Raw genomic sequence first — 22,904 nt, forward strand, 5'->3', positions numbered from 1 at the left:
TTCAAGTGTGATGACTTGACGAGGTGAAGATCCAAAATATGTATCTGTGTTATTTGTATTATATGTATTCATGAAATTTGGACGATCATTAAGAAAAGCGATGCACAAAGGGAAAATTACTAACCAGTTGGTCCCAGTTAGATTCTGTTAGATACATTAATTGGCTCCTTGGCAATAATAAAATCCCAGAGTTTTGCCTCACAGGCAGCTGCAGTCTCAACCTGCTATACAGTTGGAATGGTGTTGAGTAATAGAATATCAAGCGTCGTGGTAAAACCACGGTTCAGATTTTGGTTACTTTTCGATTTTCAATTTATTGATCAAGGCAGTGTTTGTACGCAGCACGAAAATAAATGCTTCCTGAGAGTCTAATCTTGGGGGGGAAGTCCATAAGTGTAGGAAAGACGAACCCCATGTTTGTAGTCCACTTGCTGTTTTGACAGTGGTGCTAGCGAGTAGCACACGGAATTCTATGGTCGTGATTTGGGGGATCTATTAAATGACATCGAGCTATTAAGTTAACTCAAAATCTGAAACATTAAATTTGAAGAAGATGCAGGATGACGCGCGCTACCTCAAACGGTGAGGCGGAACAAGTTAACATGGTTGTAATGTTAACTTAGTATTTTTTTGAGTAAAGAAACATCAGTATTAGCTAGCTAACCTTCCTACAATACCTCTTGCATTATGATGTAATTAAAATGTGACAGTCTTCTGTATCAGATGTGACTATTAACGCTTAACCAAGCACCGAAGTTATTGAAATTCCATCATTTAACGTTAATTAGCCTCGATGCGTGCAGTTCAGTTGCAGCTCACACTAGTCAACGTTGCTGCTTAAATTTGGGGGAATTTCATGTTTTCTTGCTCGCTGAGCAAAGTGAGTACCAGGTGTAAGATGTCTAAAGCGCTTTTGTATACCACTATGTCCTACCAATCAATTCGGCGTGAGTGTTAACTAAAGAAAAAGACCTACTGCATAAAAAATATTGCATTTTATAACCGATACTCTCGCTTTCACAATCAAAAACCTTTCCTGCGTGGAAGCTAGCTCTAACCCATAGCAGTCATTTTAGAGAGCTCATCTGTGTGAATCACTACCTGAAACCAAACTGTTTTTGTGCCGAACTCACTACAGGATAACAAAAAACACTGAGAAGGTTTTTCATTTTCCAACCGATATATATTTTCGCCAGTAAACACAACGCCATTCAAGTGACAGATTGTTAAACCTGGTATGGCATTACATTGCCTCAACGAAGGGGGCTGGGATAACAGGGTTACAGCTAATATTGCTAGCAAGCTACTGTGAAATGGTGACCTATATACTATCTAGCAAATTAGCGGTCTTATATATGTTTACTGTGTGGTAGTTCACACTGAGTTGAGTTAATATTATAATTACCCAGCCCTTTATGGAAACATACCGGTGGCTGATAGACCAGCCAGTACAGCTCCGTATGTCGCTGTCTGGGCGTGTCCTCCTTTAACGTTATTGTTTTAGTGCATGGTTAAACGTTAACGACAGTTCAAATTGTTTTAACTGTTACTGAGGTAAGAGTAAGAACCAAACCCTTTTACTGTTATCTTTATTTCTCTAATGCGATTTTTCCCCCCCATATTTGCTTCGTCAACATTTAAAGCCAGTTATCAAAATTCTGTGAAAGAGGTATGACATAAACACCTCAGCTTTGGTACATTTGGAATGGGAAATTGTGAAAAATTTGATAGCTAAAATCATAATATATTATAATATTTAATAATATAATAATATTTAATAGTGAACAAGCTCTAGTGTATTGCTTTTTATGCACTCTGGCATCTTATTTACCCTTAAAATCTAATTTTTTTAAATTTTATTTTCCAGCTTGGTCATGAATTGTGATGTGTTGAATTGTGACACTTGATTAGGTCTGGGGCTTTTAAAAAAATATTATCAGGTCTTTTCCAATTTAAAATATATATATATATATATATATATATATATACAGTACAGGCCAAAAGTTTGGACACACCTTCTCATTCAATGCGTTTTCTTTATTTTCATGACTATTTACATTGTAGATTCTCACTGAAGGCATCAAAACTATGAATGAACACATGTGGAGTTATGTACTTAACAAAAAAAGGTGAAATAACTGAAAACATGTTTTATATTCTAGTTTCTTCAAAATAGCCACCCTTTGCTCTGATTACTGCTTTGCACACTCTTGGCATTCTCTCCATGAGCTTCAAGAGGTAGTCACCTGAAATGGTTTCCACTTCACAGGTGTGCCTTATCAGGGTTAATTAGTGGAATTTCTTGCTTTATCAATGGGGTTGGGACCATCAGTTGTGTTGGGCAGAAGTCAGGTTAATACACAGCCGACAGCCCTATTGGACAACTGTTAAAATTCATATTATGGCAAGAACCAATCAGCTAACTAAAGAAAAACGAGTGGCCATCATTACTTTAAGAAATGAAGGTCAGTCAGTCCGGAAAATTGCAAAAACTTTAAATGTGTCCCCAAGTGGAGTCGCAAAAACCATCAAGCGCTACAACGAAACTGGCACACATGAGGACCGACCCAGGAAAGGAAGACCAAGAGTCACCTCTGCTTCTGAGGATAAGTTCATCCGAGTCACCAGCCTCAGAAATCGCAAGTTAACAGCAGCTCAGATCAGAGACCAGATGAATGCCACACAGAGTTCTAGCAGCAGACCCATCTCTAGAACAACTGTTAAGAGGAGACTGCACGAATCAGGCCTTCATGGTCAAATAGCTGCTAGGAAACCACTGCTAAGGAGAGGCAACAAGCAGAAGAGATTTGTTTGGGCCAAGAAACACAAGGAATGGACATTAGACCAGTGGAAATCTGTGCTTTGGTCTGATGAGTCCAAATTTGAGATCTTTGGTTCCAACCGCCGTGTCTTTGTGAGACACAGAAAAGGTGAACGGATGGATTCCACATGCCTGGTTCCCACTGTGAAGCATGGAGGAGGAGGTGTGATGGTGTGGGGGTGTTTTGCTGGTGACACTGTTGGGGATTTATTCAAAATTGAAGGTACACTGAACCAGCATGGCTACCACAGCATCCTGCAGCGACATGCCATCCCATCCGGTTTGCGTTTAGTTGGACGATCATTTATTTTTCAACAGGACAATGACCCCAAACACACCTCCAGGCTGTGTAAGGGCTATTTGACCAAGAAGGAGAGTGATGGAGTGCTGCGGCAGATGACCTGGCCTCCACAGTCACCGGACCTGAACCCAATCGAGATGGTTTGGGGTGAGCTGGACCGCAGAGTGAAGGTAAAGGGGCCAACAAGTGCTAAACACCTCTGGGAACTCCTTCAAGACTGTTGGAAAACCATTTCAGGTGACTACCTCTTGAAGCTCATCGAGAGAATGCCAAGAGTGTGCAAAGCAGTAATCAGAGCAAAGGGTGGCTATTTTGAAGAAACTAGAATATAAAACATGTTTTCAGTTATTTCACCTTTTTTTGTTAAGTACATAACTCCACATGTGTTCATTCATAGTTTTGATGCCTTCAGTGAGAATCTACAATGTAAATAGTCATGAAAATAAAAAAAACGCATTGAATGAGAAGGTGTGTCCAAACTTTTGGCCTGTACTGTATGTATATGTATGTGTATATGTGTGTATATATATATATATATATATATATATACAGCCTATTTAGATCTGGGGCTAGCCTTGGATGCCCAAGCCTGACAATGTTTCTTTTCTTGAAAGAGATATTGACATCACCCTTCGTATTTATTGTAGAATTCATTGATTTGAAATTTAAGCTCAATGCAAGGATTATTTAATATGTATTTAAAATAAGGTCACTGGAGTTTACAAGAACAAAGATGTTTGAGTTATTGTTAACTGTCTGTTCATTGTCACCCAAAGCAAAGTGACTGCGGGCAGTTTAGATGTCCATCCCACAGAGAAGGCCCTTGTGGTCCACTATGAGGTGGAAGCATCTATACTGGGAGAGGGTGGAGGCCATATGCTGGGTGAACGAAAGGAAGGACAAAAAATGTGAGTGCACTCTTGATTTTATACACATAACTTATTTCTTTCTATGACCTCTCAGGCCATTGTTTTATCCCTTCTTCATTCTTTATTTGAATTAAAATGTAAAGATACAGGTTTGTCATTGATTTTTTTTACATGGTTATATTTGATTTTCTGTTTGTATTATCTTTATTTTCAGGCCATCCATTTTAGATTTCCATTATTGTCTACCTCTTTTAATTTTATCCTCACTGGAATTGATTTAGTTTTATTCAGGCTGGTGTGTGTATCTAGACTGGATATGAGCAGCTGGCCATATTATTAGTCATTTGATTGGTAGGCAATAATATCACATCAGCTGGTTCTTAAAGTCTCTGAGAAAAGTCTGAAATGCTGTAGGGAGATGTCTTATTTTTCACTGGGTAATGATAAGCTTCTTTACACTGCATGACCATTCTTAGATGAATACTGAACATAAGTAAAAGTCCAATTTGGAATAAAAAAAAAACTGTAATCAGATCTGTTTAATTAGTAACATGCTAGTGTTTCAGCTTCATTGTAGGTTTTGCAGTGGTCTTAAATTCTGTTTCAGGTACGTAAGTGGATAATTCCACTTACTCAAGACTGCAATCTTAAAAACCTGCTAAAAGCTGTGAAAATGGATGAAGTCAGTCAGCCTTCATCTGTCACCCTTCTCTTTGTCCTCTCTTTCTCCCTCCAGCATCCGAGTGAAAAGTCTTTCTCCCAGTACAGACGTGGGAGCTTTGGCCAAGAAAGTGGTGGAGGAGTGTAAACTCATTCCTTCTTCCCGTTTGCCCCAGGTGGAGCAGCTCCTCTACTACTTGCAGAATAGGAAATCATCCCCCGTGGAAGGCAAAAGTCAGTCACATCACCATTTTTGCACCCTTGGTGTAGAGTGTAAACATATCCCAATTTTCACATCAAAATTTGATCATAAACATAATGACCAACTTCAGTTTATTCTTCTCATCTAGTCTGGCACCATACTTATACATGTAAAGCTTTACTTGTAGGATCAATGAACCAGCTTCAGTTGATTGAATTGTATTATTTCTCACTGGAGTTCCTATCAGCTGATGCCTCATTGAATGCTGTTCCGTCTATGGCCTACAAAACACATAACAGTATGGAAGGTTGTAAACACTGTAAACGTTACTTAACACTGACATTTCAATGTAAAGCAAAGTTTGAGAAATCCTAAGAAATTCAGCAGGCTGCAAACATTTCAAGAACATTAAATATGTAAAAACACAGACAGATAGCAGATATGAGGAGTGATGAAGCAATGTTTAACAGTTCCCCAAATTAGCCATAGATCCTGTTGTTATTGAATACATGATGAAAAGATCCATGCATAGATGTTCAGTATCTAATGAAATCATAAACCTTACAAAGAATGAATATATGTTTCAAGTTTTGAAGGAAACACAGTGATGTTGGTTGTTTGTGTTTTTGTGTCACCAGTGGAGAAGAAAGAGAAAAGAACCGTGAAACCTAGAGATCTGACACCGTTTGAAGGCATGGAGGTAACAACTTAAAACACTGGCAGACTCCGCCTGTTTGTTTATGCATCTTGCTTTTATGATTGTTTCTTAGCTCTCTAACCTGATTTGCACCAACACCAAATTTAAGGCCTCTGTATCATGCAATAATTTATGACTTCCCATGCATGTATTCATTTTATATAATTTACAATATGGGTGGTAAAAGACTAAAGCCCCCCAAGCCTCAAATGTCATGTTTACTGTTCACTAGTATAGTTACATGCCTTGTTAATAGTCAATAACATTATGTGTCTGTGTTGCATGTTTGTCTGTGCAGTTAAACGAGGAGGCCAGTATAACCAGAGTGGATGAGTATATTGAACTGCTCTATGAAGGGATCCCAGAGAAGATCCGAGGCTCTGCTCTCATTCTGCAGCTGGCCCGCAACCCTGATAACCTGGAGGAGCTGCTACACAACGGTATACTTTCATTCAGACTGCTAATGCTGATGTTTTTAGCAAAGAAGCTCCTACCTACATTTACATTCATAAATATTTTACTCAAAGGGATAGTTTGGATCTTTCCACAGTGGTGTAGTGGAGGGTATACTCAGGTATACAGGGTATACCCACTTCTTTTTCTATCCAGTTATAGTATATCCACATATCAGCTAAAAAGCCATTGTAATATATAGGAGAGTATGCCCACTTCCTCATCAGTAACCTACCTATCTACCTAGTAGTACACCCACCTCATCAATTACCACTACACCACTGCTTATCCATAGCCAGAGTATTACCTACAGTAGATGGCATGGCTTCAGTTTGGAGATGCAGGCTGGAGTACCACAACGGAAGCTAATCAGTGTACTGCTGTGGGCAGGGGCAGCAGCAAAATGGATTTTAGCCACCTAAAAAAGTCCCAGTTAAAAAAAAACAATACCAGTTTTATTGTATACTATATGGAGAATGTTTTCACCACTCTTACTTTGCTATCAGACAGTGATTTCAGAGTTAACATTGCTGGATACAGAGCTGCTGGTCTACCGCTGCCTCGATCAGTTAGTTTATTTCCGTTCTTGTGTGACTTTGGTTTTTAAAAGTGTTAGTTAGTATTTACCATAGTCACACAGTAACACCAACTAATTAAATGATGAGGCAGTGGTAGACCAGCAGTTCCTGTGTTCAGAGAGCTTAAATTACTGTTTTTGTCAACGGAGTCTGGTGGCTTTGACGAAAGCACAGATTGGGGAACTGACGTAGTTAATGGCTTCCCCATCAGAAAGGGCTGTTTGCAATAAGGTAAAGCAGTAAAAAATATTCTCAATATATATTGTACACTTAAACTGATATTGATATTGTTTAGGAGGCTAAAATGTGTACAGTACAGGCCAAAAGTTTGGACACACCTTCTCATTCAATGCGTTTTCTTTATTTTCATGACTATTTACATCGTAGATTCTCACTGAAGGCATCAAAACTATGAATGAACACATGTGGAGTTATGTACTTAACAAAAAAGGTGAAATAACTGAAAACATGTTTTATATTCTAGTTTCTTCAAAATAGCCACCCTTTGCTCTGATTACTGCTTTGCACACTCTTGGCATTCTCTCCATGAGCTTCAAGAGGCAGTCACCTGAAATGGTTTTCCAACAGTCTTGAAGGAGTTCCCAGAGGTGTTTAGCACTTGTTGGCCCCTTTGCCTTCACTCTGCGGTCCAGCTCACCCCAAACCATCTCGATTGGGCTCAGGTCCGGTGACTGTGGAGGCCAGGTCATCTGCCGCAGCACTCCATCACTCTCCTTCTTGGTCAAATAGCCCTTACACAGCCTGGAGGTGTGTTTGGGGTCATTGTCCTGTTGAAAAATAAATGACCGTCCAACTAAACGCAAACTGGATGGGATGGCATGTCGCTGCAGGATGCTGTGGTAGCCATGCTGGTTCAGTGTGCCTTCAATTTTGAATAAATCCCCAACAGTGTCACCAGCAAAACACCCCTACACCATCACACCTCCTCCTCCATGCTTCACAGTGGGAACCAGGCATGTGGAATCCATCCGTTCACCTTTTCTGCGTCTCACAAAGACACGACGGTTGGAACCAAAGATCTCAAATTTGGACTCATCAGACCAAAGCACAGATTTCCACTGGTCTAATGTCCATTCCTTGTGTTTCTTGGCCCAAACAAATCTCTTCTGCTTGTTGCCTCTCCTTAGCAGTGGTTTCCTAGCAGCTATTTGACCATGAAGGCCTGATTCGCGCAGTCTCCTCTTAACAGTTGTTCTAGAGATGGGTCTGCTGCTAGAACTCTGTGTGGCATTCATCTGGTCTCTGATCTGTGCTGCTGTTAACTTGCGATTTCTGAGGCTGGTGACTCGGATGAACTTATCCTCAGAAGCAGAGGTGACTCTTGGTCTTCCTTTCCTGGGTCGGTCCTCATGTGTGCCAGTTTGGTTGTAGTGCTTGATGGTTTTTGCGCCTCCACTTGGGGACACATTTAAAGTTTTTGCAATTTTCCGGACTGACTGACCTTCATTTCTTAAAGTAATGATGGCCATTCGTTTTTCTTTAGTTAGCTGATTGGTTCTTGCCATAATATGAATTTTAACAGTTGTCCAATAGGGCTGTCGGCTGTGTATTAACCTGACTTCTGCACAACACAACTGATGGTCCCAACCCCATTGATAAAGCAAGACATTCCACTAATTAACCCTGATAAGGCACACCTGTGAAGTGGAAACCATTTCAGGTGACTACCTCTTGAAGCTCATGGAGAGAATGCCAAGAGTGTGCAAAGCAGTAATCAGAGCAAAGGCTGGCTATTTTGAAGAAACTAGAATATAAAACATGTTTTCAGTTATTTCACCTTTTTTTGTTAAGTACATAACTCCACATGTGTTCATTCATAGTTTTGATGCCTTCAGTGAGACTCTACAATGTAAATAGTCATGAAAATAAAGAAAACGCATTGAATGAGAAGGTGTGTCCAAACTTTTGGCCTGTACTGTACATTGAACATAAGTACATTACTTAGCTTCCATGTTGGTACTGCTGCCTGTTTCTCCAAACTGGGGGTGTGCTTACTGCTATCTACTGTAGGTTATCCAACTCCACTTTAACAGACTGGAGTTATCCCTTCAGTCGCTACAGATGTGGTATATTTTGCCCTCATTAGGCCAATTAAAGCATATGTTTGTGATGTCTTCTCGTCTGTATTTTTTTGTCGGTGAAGGCACTCTTGTCAGCCATGGTGACTGATCACCCAGTTTTCTTCTTTGTCTCTGTTTAAGCTAGAGACATAAAATCAGTCTCTATGCAGCAGTGTTTCTGATCAGACTTGAGGTGATCACAGCAATAGATATAAAAAGCCATAAGAAATGGATATAATGTGGTTCATTCAGTCATGTGTCTAGCTGACATTTACTCATGTACAATTTTACAGATTATCCTGAAGTAATTTAAAAATGAATTAGTAGTCTTCTACTGTGGCCTGGACTTCTTACTCCAGTCTGTTGTATTTATTTGTTTGTTTTTTAGTGAGTTAATTTGACACATTTATTCCAGTTTATGGGAACCTTGGTTTAAGATACTTGTGATATTCTGATATTTTCAATATTACTGAATCATGTAAACATGCTGTTTAATTTAACATATAATTTTCACACCAAGCTGGATTTTTCAAAGTATCTTTGGTAGTCAATTCAATTACTATGTTATAACCAGTTAACGTGTTTAGTCATATTATTTGTAATTAAGGTGTTCATAATCCAAACATAGTGGCAGAGACTGACCGTTCATATAGTGCAGCATTCAGATAAAGTGAAAGTGAAAGCCACTTTTATCTAGTGATGGAAATAAAGAGACTCACAATAGATTTGATTTTAGGTTTTATTAAAGAAGAAAGTAATGATGCAAGACATTTTCCAGGTATCGTTACAATAATAAATCAACAATCATTTATAGTTTCTATTGTATTTTGGTGGGTTTATTAAGGAGTTGACTGTAATACACATAAATATTACTGCAAATAAAAATATCAACAAAAATCTTGATGTAAAAGATTCTGGTAACGTGAGCACCAACTGTAGCTGAACAATTAGAATTTTCAGACAACCAAATTATGCCAGCAACAATCCCCATCTCAGTCAGACTTGTGGCCTTGTTTAACACACAATCAGCTGTACTTGTACCTGTACGAGTCATGTTACATAACATGAACTGCATCTGTGTGTGTAGAGGCAGCCCTAGGTGCTCTCGCCAGAGTGTTGAGGGAGGACTGGAAACAGAGTGTAGAGCTTGCTACCATCATCATTTACATCTTCTTCTGCTTCTCCAGGTAACACACACACACACACACACACACACACAATTCCTTTAGAAAGGTCTAACTATTCTACTTCGTCCTTTTACATTATGCGTCTCCTCTCCTTCAGTTTCTCCCAGTTTCACGGAGTGGTAAGTCATTATAAAATAGGTGCATTGTGTATGAGCGTGGTGGAACATGAGCTGAAGAGATACGATGTATGGCGTGAGGAGCTCCGCAAGAAAACCAAGGCTTATATCCTTTTATCTGCTGTCATCTGCTTATTCCATTGAGCTGCAGGTTATAAGCCGTCTACTCTGCTCTCATATAGTTACCGTACTTATTTTGTGCGGGTGTGTGTGTGTACAGTATATGTTTCTTAACACTCATCTGTGTACATGAGTCAGCGCCAGAGAATGGCTCTCTAAGAAGAGACCAGGACAAAGCTGTGAGAAAATACCATGGCCTTCTGGCTAAGCAGGAACAGCTGCTCAGAGGTGGGCCAACCTTTCAACACTACACTTGTTTTTTTTTTTCTTTATTTATTTATTTTGTTTTTGGTCAAACATTAGCAAAAACACAGAGCTTGTATTAGTCTTTGCTGTGATGCAAATGCAACATTTATGTAAAATTGTTAGATCCATTGGTTTTCTTCTTTCTAATTTTAACCCAACAATGATTTGATTGATGGTACCAGAAATAACAAGTTGCCTATAAATCTCTCTCTCTCCTTCTGTTTCTCATTTTTTCCTCTCTTTCTGTCTCATTCGTCGTCACCCAGTGTCTCTTTACCTTCTATTGAACCTTGCTGAGGACACCAGGACAGAGCTGAAGATGAGGAATAAAAACATTGTTGGTCTTCTCGTTAAAGTCCTTGAAAGGAACGATGAGGAGCTGCTGGTCCTGGTGGTTTCATTCCTCAAAAAATTGTCCATCTTCCTGGAGAACAAGAATGACATGGTGAGTGGAAGAGATTAACTTCAGAATTATCCTGTCAGTGTAGATAATGGTGCAAGGAGGGACAGAGGAATAACTTACTATATAATTTTATTTATTTACTTAACACTGACACCAAGCAATGTTGAGTCATTGACAAAGTGTCATGGCAAGCCATGAGTCTACAAACGAGATGACTGACTTGTCAAACCATAAGCCAAGTAGGGGAGTGCATGTCCTACTCTTCTGCCTTTAATAACAGATTCAATAAAACAAATAAATCAGTTTTGAGAATCAGTTACAAAAAATGAAACGCACCACACTTTTCTTTGCTACCATCTAAAATAATCCATCCACTTGACAGATGTGGTGTATGAAGATGCTGATTGAAGAGCATCATTACTACACAGGTGTGCCTTGGGAAGGTCACAATAAATGGCAACTCTTAAAATGCTACAGATGTCAGGTTTTGAGGGAGCGGAGCAGTGGTCACAGATATTTATTGGCCCATTGTCAGTCAGCTCGAATCAGCAGTAATGAAACTAAAAAACTACTTTTAGCTCCTTTTCCAGCACATTACAACGCTCCACCACAAAATACTGTCTTTGAACGTCGTTCAAAATCTAGTCAGCACCGAGTCTGGAAGAGAGACTCAATAAGTAAGACATATAAAAAAGAAGTAACCACCGTAATATTTTCACTGATCTCCATGCTGCTTTTTACTGTTTACTTATCAGTTTTCAGGTCCATCTGTGACATCGAACCAGAAAAACAAAACAAAAAAGAAAAAAAAGAAGGGCAATATTTCAACTGTAGAGCAGTCTACTCAGCTTCTCTCTTAGCAATGGAAAAGGAGTCGATTGCCTATGTTAAACAGCTCTTCCCATGTTTAAAAAAAAAACTGTAGCTGTCAGTTTACAGCTGGACCTTCACCAGTTTGTTTACAAGATTGGTAGAAGAGTGAGCGGAGAACAGAAGAGGGCGCCATGGTGCAGACTTTCAGCACCCTTGCTGGGGCGTCATTGGGTCCTGGCGCTTTGCCTGGTTTGCAGCAACTTATCTGTTACTGTACATCCTCCTGGCATAGAAAGGGACAGTTATTGTGGAGAGGATGGGTCTTGGGTCACAGCCACTGAGGATCTTTACTTTTTGAAATGCTTGTCTGTTGCTTCTGCATCAAGTTTATCTTTGCATCTGAGATTGGCATAAATAGTGTAATTTATTACAATGCAGCCATTGAATTTTAGGGAAGCTCTGTCCTTGTGTTTAAAGGCTTTTTCTTTTTCCATTTAACTGTGTTTAATGTTAAATTCAGGATTTGTGAAGATTAAGATATATTCTGAATGTCTTCCCAGGAATCGTAGTTGTGATATAGAACCTGAATGTAGTCTGTGATGACAGAGGCTCTTTTTCAGATCCCCATCAATTAATATCTGTTGTTTTTGTGTTTGTGATTTGCAGGCTGAGGTGGATACTATAGAACGATTGGCTCGTCTGGTTCCCTGTGACCATGAAGACCTGTTAAACCTGACTTTGCGTCTGCTGCTCAATCTCTCCTTTGACTCTGGACTCAGAGCCAAGATGGTAGAAGTTGGACTGTTGCCGAAACTGACTGCCTTGTTGGGTAACTGCACACATTAACAGAGAACAATATATACTGTCCATATTGCATGTACAATACATCCTGCTTTATTCTCAATACAGTAGCCGTGTGATGAATAACTACCTTTACGGAGCACATTATATTAAGTTTTCAGCCATGCTAGCACCTCTGTAGATAGAAATGCAGGTCAGTCCGTCCACCATTTTGGTCACCTTTTAAATGGATGGGTGGAAAATTTTGTGCAGAAATTCATGTTCCCCAGAGGATGAATCCTATTAATTTCAGTGATCTCCTGACTTTTCTAGTAGGTCAACATTTTTGGAAATATTTTGGATGGATCACTATGAAATGTGGTACATTTGTCTATGGTGCCTACAGGATGAATCCTGCTGACTTTGGAGATCCTCTGACCTTTCCTCTAGCGCCACCCTGAAGTTAACATTTGGGATTTTGAATTGTTAGATGGATTGCCGGTAAATCTGGCACAGACATTCAAGTCCCCCGAGGGTTAATTGTAATCACTTTGCCTTAATGGCACTAAATGAAAATTTGTTAGAACAAAATTTGCCAAATTTAGATACTTTGGTTTAGCATCAAATATCTATAAGATATTGAAAACCTGTAAGACGATGAACAGGCCGTCAATAATTAGAGAGTACAAGAATATTTTGACTGATGTTTGGATATGTTTGTTGTCATGCAGGCGATGAGAACAACCGTCAGGTAGTCATGCGTATCTTGTATCACATCAGCATCGATGACCGTTTTAAGGGGATGTTTGTTTACACTGACTGCATACCTCAGGTACGTTGAAATCCACAGAAAATCTCTTTAAACAAACTAAAGGAATATAAAGTGTTAACATCAACATTTATACTTAGAGGGTGAGGAGCTCCTGGACCTCATTTATACAAAGCTGTCTTTGTCTTTGTGTCTGTGTCTAGCTAATGCAAATGCTGTATGAGCACGGTGAGGAGGAGATAGAAGCTGAGCTTATCTCCATCTGCATCAACCTGGCTGCTAACAAGAGGAATGCACAGCTCATGTGTGAAGGTATATTTTTCCTGATCTGCTTTTTATAACCAGATAATGACTTGTTATCTCCAGACTACTGACACTTTTTCCACAGGTAGATCTTCCATTGTCTGTCAGTGGTGGTGTTGACTCAGTCCCTGACTTAGCAAGGGAGTTATCTGTGTTTATAGCCTGGTTTGACTGATCTGTGATTATTGGTTAAATAGTACTTGTGTTTTACTGTAAAGTCTCTGTTTGTTTGTTTGTTTGTTTGTGTATGCCTCTATGTAGGAAATGGATTAAAGATGCTTATGAAGAGAGCTCTGAAGATGAAAGACTGCCTTCTGATGAAGATGATCAGAAACATCTCACAGCATGATGGACCAACCAAACCAGTGTTCATAGTGAGTTACAAATGCAAGAAAAAAAATAGTACTACTCCCAAGACCCCAAAAAGCCATGAAAAAAACTGGTTTAGTATTGTTGGTATAAATATTAGTATTGGTGTTAGTATTACTGTTAGTGGTAGCAGAGCAAGCAGGAGAAGCAGTCTTTTATTCTAGTGTCATGATGAGCTCCTTTGTCTGTCTCTGTCAGGACTATGTTGGGGACCTGGCAGCAGAGATCCGTGCAGAGGAAGAGGAGGAGTGGGTTCTGGAGTGTCTAGGGACGCTTGCCAACCTCACTATCCCTGACCTGGACTGGGAGTTGGTGCTAAAGGAATACAACCTGGTACCTTACCTCAAGGACAGACTTAAACCAGGTACTGATACAATTTAGGGAATATACATAAGGCATAGACATATACCTAAGAATAGTCCTTGAATTATAAACCAGTTTTAGAGCCCAACTGATAAAGCCACACATTTAGAAAAGATACGTTTGCACTGGGATTTTGTACATTTACATAGCATGTTGTCACTGTCGGGCAGAAGCCTTGTATGTCAAAAACTGCTACTTTTCAGGAAATGAAAAAACCCTGTGTTTTTAAAATGATTGAACATGCATATTGCAACCATGGAGCACCAGTACGACCTGCAAATATTAATATATGAACTGGAGATCTGTTAGTTTGTTTCCCTCTCATAGTGAGTAAATCCTCGGATTTAATGCTGCTGCTGTAACAGTTTAACTTTTAATGAGTTTAGCAATAGTGTGAGCAGACGAAGTGTGACTAAAAATAGATACAAGGTTTTCACCTGACAGTGACGCTCAACACAGTAAACTGCAGAAATGTATCTTAAATTGTCTGCCATGTTTGTGTACCATTTGCAATTTTCTTAAAGTTTATTGTTTTATTTGTGTTTTTATTTCTAGTTATTTAGAACTAACTTTATGTTCACTGAAGTTAACTTCACTTAACTTCAAGTTATATATTCACTGTTAATGTCAACTATCATTCAAATGTAAAATTTCCTGCCTCACACATATCGTTCTCACAACTCTTAACTAAATGTTCATATTATTAAAATTAATTTTACAGTGTTTGTGTGTGTTAAGACATATCATCTGACATATCATTATTGGGTTTTGATCATACTCAATTATCAGTTTCAACTTCAAAAATCCAACGTCAGTTAGTCTCTAGTATATGGCCTCCAAGACGTCTTGATTTGGCTCAGTGTGATCAGTTCTTGTGCTTTGTGTGTAATTTAAAAGCCTCCATTCAGCAGGAGTTTTTTTGGTGTATCTTATTTTCTACCACAACAGCCTGGATCACCAACATTTAATAAAGTTTCATCCTTTTATCTTTGTGTTTGTTTCAGGCTCAGCAGAGGATGACCTTATTCTGGAGGTGGTGATAATGATAGGAACAGTTTCCATGGATGATGCCTGCGCTGCCATGTTGGCTAAATCTGGCATTATTCCTGCCCTTATCGAACTACTAAATGGTAACACACACACTTACCTGTGGTTTTACTCAAGATGTTGTGTTTTAGACTCATGAACTGAGTGATAGATGTTTACACATTAGTAGTAGTAGTAGTAGTAGTAGTAATTGCAGTATGGAATGTCAAACCTGCTAAGAGATACTTCTAGACCAGTTTTATAACTTGTTCTCCATATGTTCTTCTGTTTGTTGAATACAGCCCAACAGGAGGATGATGAGTTTGTGTGTCAGATTGTCTACGTCTTCTATCAGATGGTGTTTCACCAAGCTACACGAGATGTCATCATCAAAGACACACGTATCCTTCCCACAGTGCACTCTGCCTACTGCAGATTTAAAGATTAATGAGAATCTTTTAGCTGGGTCCACAGCTCCTGAAGTTGAGGTGAAACAGGTCTCATAAACTGGAAAATCTCAGATCACCACCCTTTAAGAATTTCTTTCTTTAACCTTTTCTGCAGAGGCTCCAGCCTACCTCATTGATCTGATGCATGACAAGAATGCTGAGATCAGAAAAGTGTGTGACAACACCCTCGATATTATTGCTGTAAGTGAAACACACAGGATGATGCACACACAGGGTAGCAACTTTAAGTGACAAAAGTAACTCATCAGATAGAGTCCCTAGCCCCCTTTACACTGCCTCCTCAAGGTGGGAATTTTAAGCCTTTTTGCTGCCTTGCAGTTCTTAATAAAAGGTACTATTGCAGAATGGGGTGACAGAGTTGTCTTGCCTTTAAGGCGGCATCAGAGGTAGTAACAGTGCTGAAATGACTGCTGTATAATTGGTACAGTCAGCAGGACAGTATCATGGGCAGCATGGGTGTGACATTTTGACAAACTGTGATGCACTGCGGGAGATTTAAAAAGTAGCTGTAGCAGTTAGCAGCGAATTCAAAGAACAGCAGTCAAAATGTAGGAAAATTGAGAAAACAATGAGGTCCAGGAGCTCCTTACCCTCTAAGTAGAAGGTGTTTCAAAAAAGGGTAGAGAAATGCACCTCCCTGTCTTTGTCCGTAGGTTTTCCTCTTATTTATCTCTCTTCATTTTTATCTTCCAGGAGTATGATGAGGAGTGGGGAAGGAAAATTCAGTCAGAGAAGTTCCGTTTCCATAACAACCAGTGGTTGGAGATGGTCGAGAGTCGCCAAGCTGATGAGTCTGAACCATATCTGTACGACAACGACAACGACAGGACTGATCTGTTCTATAGCGCAGGTATATAGACACGCACGCACGTGCACACACACCCATGCATGTATGATAATTTGCACTGCAAAAAGTGACATGCTGGTCATTTTATCTTGTATGCTGAATTATCAAGTTTACCACAAGGATTTTAAGATACCTACAGATCATTGTGCCAGTTTCAGTAAATAATGTATCATAACGTCATGTCAATGTCAATGACAATATCATAAGTTGAAAATTGACAACAGATATGTCATGTTCTATAGGAGTGTCTGTACATTTCCTCCAAAGTGACTACTACCATTATAGTGTCTTTTTAGCAGACAGCAGATACTAAATTGTCCTCACCATGCTAACCAGTATCAGAAATACCACAAAAACGACCATGAATTCATTGGACAAAAATCACTTTCAAGTAGACTACATATATGGGAAGAAAACAGTTTTATTTATTAATTAATTTAATCACCAACACAGAAGCTTTTGGTGTCAGTGTGGATTGACGTTTTTCCTAATACAAACTATTATACTATTTACAGCTCCTATAGCAACATTTAGAGAAGACTAATTATGATGAGTTTGGCTAAAGGCTGATTTATAGTAGTGTGTCGGCTCTACACAGAGCACACACTGTAGCCTGCGCGAGTGCCGTACATTGTTGTGAGCAGTTACACCTCCAAACGCTTGTTGGCAGTAGGGTTTCTATGCCACTGCGTGGAGTTTCTGTAAAGAGCAGTGAAGTTTGATTCAGCCAAACACACATTAAACATGGCTTAATATCCACAATAATGAACTAAAGTACAAAATTGGGCTCCATTACGACACACGAGGTTCACCGACAAAACAACTGTCATGTCTTGTTTTCCCCACAAATGCAACATTCTACCATTATTAGCATACGCCTATTGCATGTCGCATTACATAAATTAACCTAGCGGCTAGTGGAGTTTTCATCTACTGGTATGAAGTGGAGATAAATCACACACAAGACTGAAAATGCTGTTTTGGGGAATTTTATTGTTTTCACAGTTCACTGTTTCTTATATGTCAAATAAATGTAAATATAAGCTTGAAAATAAACAAAAATAAACAGGAGGTCTGCGTCACTGTGACCTGTAGTTAGATTTCTGAGGAGGTGCATGTCAGGCACCTACGCAGAGCCTACACTGTAGGTACAGTGTTGATTCATCACAAAATCATAAACACGGCTTTATAAAGTGCAAGCACTATCTATAACTAAACACTTGTGAATAAATTATGTTTTGTGTGTATTAAATGTATGTATGTGTGTGTTTTATCCTCGTGTGTGTGTGTGTGTGTCTTTAGATGGAATAACTCCAGCAGATGGTTCAGTCAGCCCAGATTTCTTCAGTGACCTACAGCCTCAAAATGGAGACTTGCACCATCCAGGGTGAGTTAACACACTCCAAAAATAATTATTAAATTATTATAAATAATAAATAAATAAATAACAGCAGAATATGCTTTGCTATTTTCTCCTAGACAATTAGAGGAGAATGTGATCAGTAATCTCAATGACAGAGAAGATCTGTGAGCTCTAAAGTGCAGACTACCAGGCAATGATTACCTGCTAATATAAGCCTTTTAAAAAAATTTGACAACTGGGGCTGCAGCTCGGGGAGGGCGACATATTTGATATGCTTGATGTATCGCAGCTTGTTTCACACGTGATGTATGAAATGACTGTTTTCACATTGTTTTTTTAAACCACTAGCATGAGAATTGTGTTAGCGTTTCAGCTTTCGCTCCCTCTCACAGACACACATATAATAGACTCACAAATATGATTCGTCCCACACATACATGGACTGGAGAGCTGTTCGTTTTTCTCCAGCTCGCAGTAGATAAATCCTCATGTTTAACAGTGCCACGGTAACAGTTAAACTTAACGAGTTTAATGATAGTGTTAGCAAATGAAGCATGTGTTTTTGTACGTGTAGGGCTCTAAACTGTGACTACACACTTTAAGCCCGATACGAGACGGGTGTTTCAAAATTAAAGTACTTGTGGTTTCACTTTGATTTATGTAATCATAACTTTTTTTTAAATTTTTTTATACTAACTTTATTATGAAAGTAGCTACTTTATTTAACTTTATTGTACCTGTAGTTCATTTGATAATTTTGTAGTTTATTAGTCTGCTGTAGTTTAGAGGACGTTTCAAAATAACAAGATCTATATAGTAAATCGTGATACAGCCTAAAAATTTTGCAATATTATTTTTAAGCCATATGGCCCAGTCCTACCTGCAACAAACGATCATATTCATTGTGGATTAGCCTGTTGATTATTTTGTCAATTTATTTGATAAATTGTTTATAAAATGTCAAAAAATGGTAGAAAATGTCGATCAGTGTTCCCAAAGCCCAAGATGACGTCTTTAAATACCATGTTTTGTCCACAATCCAAAGAAACCAGACAATATTCACCTTTAGGAAGCTAGAATCAGATCAGAGAATTTTGACTTTTTCTTAAAAATTACTCAAACCAGTTAATAAAGTATCCAGTCACATGGTCATTAATGTAATAATTGACAGCTAATCAATTAATTGTTACAGCTCAGCAGACAATGTACAACCACAATTATACAGACACCTGAAGATGGTGTAAGCTCAACTGAAGAAAGGTGTTCACACATTTGAATTTAGCTAGTTTTAACGTCAGACTTATTTTTATTTATTTTCATATACATCTGTGTCCCTCCTCTACTGCTAGCAGACTCCTGCAAAGTGAAAGTAACAGTCTATTCATTTGAGTGGCTTTGTTTTCCAGAGATGACAACGAAGTCTTTGATCAGACCAGCTCCTCACCTGGACGACCAGCTACAGCTTATGGCTTCAGACCTGATGAACAACCCTTCTATCAGTACTCATAGAAACACACACACACACGCGCGCACACACACACACACACACACACACACACACACACACAGAGTATACCCTGTCATCTTAGATCCATTCCTCCTCCATCTCTAACATCTTCAGTTAGAACGTTCAGTGCTTTAATCCCTCATGACTGAAGGCATCACATTAGTATAGTTACTGGGACAATAACTGGTTACATGGACAATATTTCTTTAATCCAACTACAATTAATCTGATTAGAGATTCCAACTCTGATAAGTCTGATAAGACGTGTGTTTACATGCCCCAGAGCATTAAATTAGATTATAGCTTTTTTGACTTGTGCAAAGTGGTGTCAACAGCTGTGAAGTGTCTAATCTGTCAGTAATATAACAGGAGAACAAAAAGTATAGAAGTGGAAGAGGTGGTTCTGCCTGTTCATACAATTTAGTACCAAGTAACAGAAGTGTAAGACAGGTTATTTTCTGTAGCTACAAATTACAGATGTCCCCTAAACACCTCGTATGCGGACAGATCAGTAGACGCCACAATTTACCCATGCTCCCTAAACATCTCATACGCAGTCTACTGCTACTGGTAGTTGTTAGAGGTCGACCCATAGTGGGTTTCTGAAAGACGATAACTGAATGTCTAAGGCAAAGTAATAGGCTAAAACAATACATATGGCCCTGAACATCAAACTCAAAGTAATTAATAGAAAAATCTGGAACAGAACATCAAACTAACCATAACCCCAAATTCCTTCCCATCAGGCTAGTTCAGACCAGTCTCCTCTGTTTGAGATGGTCACATGAGGCATTTTTATTCTGATTGGGCTATTATCCAGATTATTAGTGGAATATTAGAGTCCATGTAAGTGCACCTATTGATCATAGAGATGCATATTACTGGTTAGGACTGACACACTACCACTGTAGATTTTAAACTAGTTATCAAATAAACTGCAGTTCCAAGCAGTCACCTTTCATTACCCATTTCATTCATTCACCATTATGTTAAACAGATAATAGTTAGTCTTCCTAACCCACTGGCTACGGTCTTCTGATAGTGACTTCCCAGTGGGTCAGCAAATAATTTAAAGACTGTGAACAGACTTAACATTTCTAATAATATACTTTATGTTAATATGTTTTTGCATGTTTTCCTGTATGATAATGAATATTTGTTGCCTCTTCAAATCCACTGAAAAAAGATTAGTGAAATGTTTTCTTACATTCCATTGTTGAACAGTTTGAAATCCACCAGTTTGACTCGTCACTATGTCAGCATGCTAACCTACATTATGAGTAACACTAACACTACACACAGTGATTTTATTAACATACACATAGTTTTCTTTTGTCCATGTCACTGTGAAATTGGTGCAGCGTTGTCATTGATCCGTAAAACTTGGGGTGCTTTCACACTGGAAAACTTGTCTTGTATGTGGATGTCTTTATGACATTTTTATATTGTTAGTGAGAAAAACAAAGACAGCTCGCTGATGTTTGAACAGAGAGAAACATTCAGGCCCAATGAGCAAGGAGGGCAGTGATGAAGGGCTGCTTGTTTTTGCTTTTCTGCAGCCCTCATAGGTGGTTGTGGTTACATCACTCAGCCATTATTTTCCATTTTCCGCATGTCAAAATACTCACCAGCCTTGTCTCTAGGCAACAGCAGTCAAAAGCTGCACTTTGATGAGGAAAGCATCACCACAGATTGATAAAACCATCTGAGCAGCACGTTTATGACAAAGGGAGGTAGTCAAATTCAAAAAGCAAACCCATTGTGAAAGTGTCTTAAGAAATAATGGGTCTACGTTGAAGCTTTAAATGTTGTGCCACCATATTTCTCTGGTTATTTCTGTGGCCACCACTCAGTGTGTTCTGTATGTTTCTGATGTAGAACCATAACAGTATTATCTTTTTTCAGTGATGAAACCCTGTCACTGCAGAAGTGATGGGCCCTCTCTTTCCAACTGTATATACTGTATGTAACTACTCCAGACTGTTTATCAAGATGCACGACGCGTCTCCACTTCCTCCCACCATACAAAATTAAGCTGTGTATACAGGTGTATGACCTGTACTGAAGCCAGCCACCAGGGGGCAATCCAGATGTTTCGGTTTCACTTTTAGGGAGCTGCCATGTCATCCATCTTTATAAACAGTCACTGGTCACTACATAATAAAATTATGTTACTGACCTGCCACCATACAGTCCTTGCACTGGGGTGTTATATTGGAGTGCACCTGAATGAAGCATTCGATAAAACGGGGCTTCCACTCACCATGTCAGTGTTAACTGCAGGAAGTCACAGGTCCTTTGAGTCATTGTCAGCACATGTAGCAGCTAGCGACAGGGCCAGACAAAGTACCAGGGTTTCTGTTATTCTGGTCACTGATAGTACACCTGCTTAGTGTTATTCTTAGTTTGTATAGGAGGAGATAAGAGAATCCACCTTCCTTAAATGAACTGGCTTTAATAGTAGGAGAGAATCCTCCAGCTTTCCATTCTTGCTGATTAAAAAGAAAAATGATATCCATAATCCTCATTGGCCCGTGTCTAGTTCTCTCTGGTTGTTTGAATAGCGAGATAGTATGCAAGTTTTGGCATGTGCAGTGTTTGATATGCACATGTAATTATCCTACTTGTTGAATCATATACACTAATAGTATTCAATATTGAGTAGTTATTTGGACATTTAAGTAGTTGGGACAGAGCTAAGAATGTCATCCCGTACATTTACTCTACATCCAGCATATAAGGCGTGATGTCATTGCTCATCATGCCTCTGGCTTCTCCCTGTTTTAACAGCAGTGAGATCAGGAGACTTGGGGTCATGGGGATGAATGTGTCACCTTAAGTCAACATTATTGGCATAATTTCATGTTTTATTGGTACACTAACTGACAAGTACAATTTAAAAATGCAACAGGTAATGTGACTCTCCTGATTCTCACCAATTTAAATACTGAGGCTAGCTTGGTTAAGGGAGCAAATAATGTACCCTTGAATATGGCACTTACTGCTAGGCAACAGAGCATGTCTGAATGTATAAATGTTATCATAGCAGTATAGACACCCTTTTCAAAACTAAAGTATGTTGACTAAACTACATCTGAAATGGAGGGTCACACATACTGTTTAACAGGCTGTTACTTCTAGGCATATTTGCACATAGAGTTAAAATTTGATGCATGTCATGTTTTCTTTTTCATTGTAAGTTATTGTTAATCTGTGTATATTATTGTGTTTTTTTGATAATTGATTTTATTGCTACTTAACAAGACACTGTAAACTTAAGCAAGTACTGTAGATAAACTCCATCTCTCTCACTGTCTTTCATCCTCAGGTTCTTTAATAAAAAAATAAATTCCACGTTTCTTATGACTGTTTTATAATACAACTGTGTTCACAGTTACATCCTGGACACATTGTAACACACATTGGTTTTTTCCCTTTTAGGCCTCTCAGCTGCTTTAAATGTATTTCCTTTGGTTTGCTTTACTGACAATATTCAATTTATGCAATACAACATGTCAGCCTAACTCAGTGATTTATACTCACATTTGTACAAAGGTTGT

General features: G+C 38.9%; 1 protein-coding gene across 1 annotated transcript; it reads left to right on the plus strand.

Annotated features, from left to right (window-relative positions):
* The first annotated feature begins 434 nt into the window (after window positions 1-434).
* On the plus strand, window positions 435-22,698 carry LOC117272112 (kinesin-associated protein 3-like). Its single transcript, XM_033650865.2, has 20 exons — window positions 435-582; window positions 3,899-4,030; window positions 4,728-4,885; window positions 5,492-5,553; window positions 5,849-5,990; window positions 9,750-9,849; window positions 9,947-10,071; window positions 10,215-10,313; window positions 10,598-10,776; window positions 12,214-12,376; window positions 13,059-13,159; window positions 13,300-13,408; window positions 13,661-13,773; window positions 13,967-14,132; window positions 15,136-15,261; window positions 15,460-15,558; window positions 15,722-15,807; window positions 16,321-16,477; window positions 17,777-17,861; window positions 19,244-22,698. The coding sequence occupies exons 1-20, from the start codon at window positions 554-556 to the stop codon at window positions 19,344-19,346; spliced, it is 2,334 nt and encodes a 777-aa protein (XP_033506756.1). The 5' UTR covers window positions 435-553; the 3' UTR covers window positions 19,347-22,698.
* Window positions 22,699-22,904: the final 206 nt, after the last annotated feature.

Source organism: Epinephelus lanceolatus, chromosome 12 (assembly GCF_041903045.1).
Source record: "Epinephelus lanceolatus isolate andai-2023 chromosome 12, ASM4190304v1, whole genome shotgun sequence".
Classification (NCBI taxonomy): domain Eukaryota; kingdom Metazoa; phylum Chordata; class Actinopteri; order Perciformes; family Serranidae; genus Epinephelus; species Epinephelus lanceolatus.